General features: G+C 49.6%; 1 protein-coding gene across 1 annotated transcript in view; it reads right to left on the bottom strand.

Moving 5' to 3' along the window:
• The window catches only part of PRR5L (proline rich 5 like), a 74,753-nt gene that overhangs the window by 26,215 nt on the left and 41,907 nt on the right, over positions 1 to 6,631 (bottom strand). The window contains exon 5 of the mRNA XM_015559012.1: positions 3,279 to 3,327. Within this exon, the coding sequence (XP_015414498.1) occupies positions 3,279 to 3,327 (49 nt within the window). The remainder of the gene's footprint in view (positions 1 to 3,278; positions 3,328 to 6,631) is intronic.

The following is a 6,631-nucleotide window of genomic DNA, read 5'->3' on the forward strand; positions in this document are numbered from 1 at the left end:
GAAAATCAATACTGGAAATGCCAGGGATTCTGCCGGGCAGCGTCTCACCGAAATCTCTCTGTGCTTCTGCGGATCAAACAGCATCTTCTCTGTGTGCAGTCGGGAGATAGGCACCATTTCCACGCGCGCTCCCCCTGCCCGCCCCTCGGGGCATTTTCATTATTCTCCGCTGAAGATTTTCTTCCTGTGATTCTTTCTTTAAAGCTGCAACTTCAACGTGTTCACCTCCAAAAGCCGAGCCATGGAGGGTCTCAGGTTCAATTCCAGTCAAGGGCACATGCCTGGGTTGTGGGCTCAATCCCCAGGTAGGGTTGTGCAGGAGGCAACCAATCAATGATTCTCTCTCATTATGGAGGTTTCTATCTTTCTATCTCTCTCTCCCGCTCCCTTCCTCTCCGAAACCAATAAAAATATTATTTTAAAAAAGAGTAAAAATAACAAAGTGGCTCTGCACCCACATCAGACATAAAACCTACATTTAAATGAAGTGTCTAGGATAGCCTTCTCTCCAGTCTAGCACCTGGAGCTCAGGAAAACCCCAGATTCGAAACTGCAAAAACCTGGTCCCACCCCACACCCCCAGCTACTCAGCATCCACCCAGCAGTTCCTCTGATGAAGCTCGCAATAGAAAATGCCATGTGGTTATTAGCTGCGAAGTGTCTGGCATGCTTCGCAAGCAGCCTTAACCACCCAGCAAACCTCAGGGTCTCCTCAGATAAACAAGTCCCCCCGCCCCAAATGTCCTGCCCCACCTGTCCTGAGGGTGGCCCCCCCCCAACCCCCCCGTGCCAAAAGGCGACTGACATTTAAAACTTGGTTGAAACCACACCAAACGCTGTCTATTTTAAATGTCAACGGGGAAGGCAGCTGGGCCGGCAGGCTTCTCCAAGACCCACGATAAACCCACTTCCCTGTAGTGAGATTTAAAAATCAGTCATTCGAGGCAGCAAGAGGAGGGAGTGAGGACAACACTGACCTTAACATCAAGGGCACCTGAAACGATTCACATTTGTGACTAATTATCTCTTTCCTAATCTTTATGTCCATCTCGGGGCAGTAGCTTTCTTTCCAGGAGTGAGACATCTGACCCAGTAGAATCCCAGGCTTCTGTAAGGTCTTGCTTGGTCCACATTGAGAGTGGCCATTTTCTACTGTGTGTGCGCATGAAACGCCTGGCATCTGTCATTCTTTTAAAGTACACATAAAAGTTTATGCTTCCTGAATCATTAAGAAAATAAACAAAAGGATGTCTGTGTTGTTTTTAAAACCTAAAAACTCTTTAAACTGCCTTAGAAGTATGTTCTCCTCAGATACAGAATAATACCATCAACCTGAAACCAAGATGTTATCTATTTTTCTGTCACTTTCCCATTAAAAGAGGTGGATTACACTTTAGAATAACAAATATGAATATATAAAATTTTAAAATATTTTTTATTGATTTCAGAGAGGAAGGAAGGGAGAGAGAGAGAGAGAGAGAGAGAGAGAGAGAAACTTTTTTTTTTAAATATTTGTATTGATTTCAGAGAGGAGAGGAGGAGAGAGAGAGAGAGAGAGAGAAACATTAATGATGAGAGAGAACCATTGATCAGCTGCCTCCTGCACGCCCCCTACTGGGAATTGAGTCTGCAACCCGGGCATGTGCCCTGACCAGGAATCGAACCTAGACCTCCTGGTTCATAGGTCGACATTCCACCACTGAGCCATGCCAGCCTGGGTGAATATATAAAAATTTAATGAGTATGTAGTACTTCTTACTCTGTGCTAGTCCTGTTCTAAGCACTTTACAAATAATGTATTTAATCCTCACAACAACTATAAGGTTAGGTCCTATGACCCCTATTTTTACAGAACAGGAAACTAAACACAGAGAGGTAAAGCAACTTGCTCAAGGTCACACAGCTAGTAAATGGCTATGATGGGTGCTGAACCCAGGAAGCCTGACTCTGAGGGCCATGCTCTTGACCGCCCCCCTCCATTGTCCCCCATACGCTAGTGCTGAGTGCTTCCCATGTGTTATTTCATAGAAACCATACAGTGACCTATAAGGTAGAGCATACTTTTATTCCCATTTTACAGATGAAGAAACAGGCACAGAAAGGCAAAGCAGCTTGCCCAAGACCACTCAGCCAACTGGTGGGCACTCTGACTCCATTCAGGTGCCACAGGCCTTTCCTCATGTCCCTTTGGGTAGAGTCAGGAAGGCAGCTGTGTCAGTGATTAGAAACCAATATCTGTCCAGAAGCTGTGGCTCAGTGGTTGAGTGTCAACCCATGAACCAGAAGGTCACGGTTCGACTCCCAATCAGGGCACATGCCCGGGTTGCAGGCTTGGTACCCAGTGGAGGGCGTGCAGGAAGCAGCTGATCAATGATTCTCTCTCATTGCTGATGCTTCTATCTCTCTCTCCCTCTCCCTTTATCTCTGAAATAAATAAAAATATATTTTAAAAAAGAAAGAAAGAAACCATCCTTTAATGGAACCTGGAACTCATTTGCCCCATAACAATCGTGTTTAGGCAGGAGAAACATTACATCATCTGATACAATTCCATCTTTAACAGAGCAGACCAAGCCGCTTCCCCACAAGAAGTCACTTGGCTAAAGGGTACATATAATTAACCCAATTAGATTGCCACACAGAGGGGCGGGAGGGAAAGTCACCAGAGAAGCAGTTTTCAAAGTGTGGTTTGGGGTTCTCTGGGGGATCCATCAGACCTTCTCTACATGGTCCAAACTATTTACTTAGTGACACCGGGCTGCTATCTGGGCATGTCCTGCGGGGTTCTCCAGAGACACCCCCCACAGATCGCCACAGACTGAGCAGGAAGATTCAAGGTTCCAGCGCCCCTCTAGGAAGCCAGATGGGGCAGAGATTTGCAAGCATATCCAACAATGCTCTCTTCTACTTTTTACGCTGAAAGTTATTTTTCATAAAAGCGCTGTTTGTGCCAACGTGTACTAGGCTTATGATTAAGTGAATTACGGCACATTGTAACATTTCTTGGGTTTAATTCCTATGGTGAATGAAGGGAGAGCTAATCCAATAAGATAACATTTTAAGCGCATAAAGGGATCTTGAGACCAAAGACCCCAGGAACCACAGCCTGAGATGGTGACGTCGTCAGAGCGGGACCACACGTGCCCCACGCCCCGTGCCCTGCAGGAACTCGGGACATTGAACGAAGACCCAGGTGTACAGTAGGAGTAGGGGCCATCCTTTTAGGTACACATCCCCACAGGCACAATAATGACAGATGCTCAGACCCACACACTTACCTGGAAATAGTCTGTAATGAACGCTCCGAGTTCACTCTTCAGCAGCCGCCTGGGGAGAGAGAAACACCGTCAAGCAACCCTCGATGGTACAGCTCCCGCTGTCCGGGTCACGGACACAACACAATGACGGGTGCTGGGCAATGACAGGGGTTGGCCAGGCCTCGGAGGGTGAACTTTCCCCGGCCCCGGTGATACCGCTCCGCCAATGTTCTCAGGGAACTGGGGTGATGAATATCCTACAGGGGGTCTGCTCCTTAGCTCACAAACACAGCCTTCTCAGGAAGGCAGTCACCGGAGGTCCCAGAAATGGAGCTGGTGGAGGCAGGTAGGGTGCCTGGCTTCATGTGAAATCAACCAACCAACCAACAAACAAACACAATACCAAGAAAGAGAAAGACCACAATTGTGCAAGCCCCCACATTTGCAGACATTACAGCCTAAATGCATTTGTCATGCATTCTTCAACCAAGGATTATAAAGTCTGGTTAGAGGGAGGGGCAATGATTACCTCTCCTACAGAAAGAAATTGAGGCGCAGAGAGGTCCCCTACACAAGTCAGTGGCCGAGTTAACATTCAAACCCAGACCTTCTACAAACTCAACATCTCTTCCCATAACCCCACCCCGTCTCTCCTCCAAATCCATGGGAGACATGCAACGTGGTGCCATGGTTTGGGTGGTCCTACCGCCCATCCCCAAGGGACTGTGGCAGCGGGGAGGGGACCACAGTGGGGAGGACAGAGCATGTGTATCCAGGCAGCACACAGCTACTGCCTGTGACGTGCCGTAGATTTTTCCGGCCCCTGGCGCACAGGAGTGAACGGGACAGGGGAGGCCTCACTCTCATGCAGCTTCTATTCCAGGGGGAGGAGAGTGGACAGATAGCTTGTCAATCAACACCCTCACAAGGTGAGTTCAAAGAGTCCCAGTGCTAAGAAAAAAATGAAAAATAGGGCTGTGGGCACCCCCTCTCCTTCTCCTTGTGACAGATCATGGGACTCTCCCTACTGCTCTTCCCTTAATTGGATCCAAACCAGGTGAGGGAGCTACAACCAAGACTAACCAGCTTCCAGGTCCAGGGAGTTGCCTGGGACAGGCTTCCTGAGTTCAAGACCTTCCCCATCGGGTATCGTCACGTAGAATTATCTATCTGAACAGCGTCGGCCCTCTCTGATCGTTCAAGCCCTCCCTCTCTTGTCCTGGGTGGGCAAGTCAGTAAGCTCCTCTGTCCCTTACGAAACCCCGTCTTATTTCTGCCCGAGCACGTTATAGGCTAGACAAGGTCTCTGCCTGTGTGTGCACAGTGTTCCCTGCAGCAAAACACAGGAATCAACCTGAATGGGCGCCACGGAGGTGCTCCCAGAAAAAGTGTGCTCCCTTCAGACAACGGGATTCCACGCGACTGTGAGAAAGCAAGAGGGGGTGCAGAAGTGCGCTGAGCGATGCTATGAAAAGCTCCAAGTTACATGAAGGAAAGAGAAAAAAGCAGGATGTGGAACCGTGTGGGTAGCAGGCTCCCTTGTGAAAAAGGGAACAATACACATTTTTATTTACACAATGTCAACCAATTCATCTGTCAAAACTGCTCCTGCTTGCTTACTCTGGAATGGCTATGTGAGTTGCTTCCCAGGAGGCCCTCGGTGCTGAAATTAGCACCTTGCTTTTTAAACACGCACAACACACATACATTTTAAGTATTATGTATAAATGCCCTCGGTTTTGCCCAGCCTGCGTGGCTCAATGGTTGAGCATCGACCTATGAACCAAGAGGTTGCGGTTCAATTCCCAGTCAGGGCACATGCCTGGGTTGTGGGCTCGATCCCCAGTGTGGGGCGTGCAGGAGGCAGCTGACCAATGATTCTCTCTCATCATTCTATCTCTCTCTCCCTCTCCCTTCCTCTCTGAAATCAATAAAAATATATATGTATTTTTTTAAAAAAAAACCATCTTTTTATTAACAATCACCGCCACGAAGGTGACCTGGATGGCTTGAAGCCCAGAAGAAGTGGTGGCAGGGAGTTCCCATCAAGGGCACAGGAGCCGGAAGCAGGCTGCCCTAGGGCCCTCAGAGAATCCCACAGCCCCTCAGGCTGGTAACCAGCAAGCTTCACCCAGAGCGAGGGAGGGTGAGGAGAGGCTGGAGCTGGCCCAGCCGCCAGGGAACAGACCAGGGCTGAGTCATATGCAAAATCCACCTTCTGTTTCTATACTCTGTGTTTATTCTGCTCAGGCTTGGTTTACAAGGAAAGGATGCTTCGGAAAACTCTAGAGAAAGAGGGATTTTCCACCCCTCTGACTCGAAGCACCGCCTCCAGGGGGAACGGGGCAGTGGCTTCCCCCAACGGAGGAAAGAGCGACTGATGGAGAATAGGGACGCTGGGAATTCCTAGCCTTTACCCAAAGCCTGCGCTGTGTTAGACATGGTGCTAGGAGCCAGAAGGAGAGGACAAAGCCGGAGCTCAGACAGATTTCTTCCCAGCGCCTCCTTCTCCAAAACTTGGGAGTCCCAGACCTAAAATCGCAGAGGGACAATTCGCCCTGCCCTCTGCCCCACTAAGTGAGCCAGTTCAGCTTGGAGAGCACCAGGAAGAAGAGAGGCAGGAGGAAAACAACAGAGTGAAGGAGCCTGTGGTTTGTGGTTGCCTGGATGCAAAGAGACGAAAACCCCCATGCTAGGATGTGCGCTCCTCCCGGCACAGCAGCCTGGCATCTGGCAGCCTCCTCCCACCCTTCCCCGGGAAACAGGAAAGGAATGACTTCTTGGAGCAAAAATAGATGACAGACAGACAGACGGACGGGCAGATAAATGAATAAGGGATAAAAACCAAATTGCTGCTTGGATGAGGCCTGGCTTTCCCCCCCACTTCAAGTTTACTGAGCGCTTGCTAAGTAGCAGGCACTGTTGTCAACAAGGTCCACGTGCTTCCTCATTTAAGGCTAAAACAAAACTCTCCATCAGTAACATCAGTAGCAGTAACATCTCCACTTTCCATACCCAAGGAGAGGGACCCTTGAAGGTGACCGGGGAGCGCGGGCAGCAGCCCATCCTGGAGAGGAACCTCGCTGACGGCAAGGGCCTGGAGGCAGTGCCGGGGGCTGTAGCCTGAGCGATAACCTGTGCAGGTGCACGTCACAAGGGAGTCCCTTGTGGCTGTTTCCTCAGTGGGAACGTGGGGATAGAGAGACACGGACTCCATAGGATGCTGCAGGGGCTGAAGGAATTAACCCTAGAACGGGGAGTTCCTAGTGCACAGCAGTGAGTGTTAGCTGGGAGGGTTCGACCCAGGTCGTCTGACCCCCAAGCCCATACTCCTCTAACAGCTCCATTCTCTCTCTCTCTCTCTCTCTCTCTCT

This window comes from Myotis davidii, unplaced genomic scaffold (genome assembly GCF_000327345.1).
Source record: "Myotis davidii unplaced genomic scaffold, ASM32734v1 scaffold94, whole genome shotgun sequence".
Classification (NCBI taxonomy): domain Eukaryota; kingdom Metazoa; phylum Chordata; class Mammalia; order Chiroptera; family Vespertilionidae; genus Myotis; species Myotis davidii.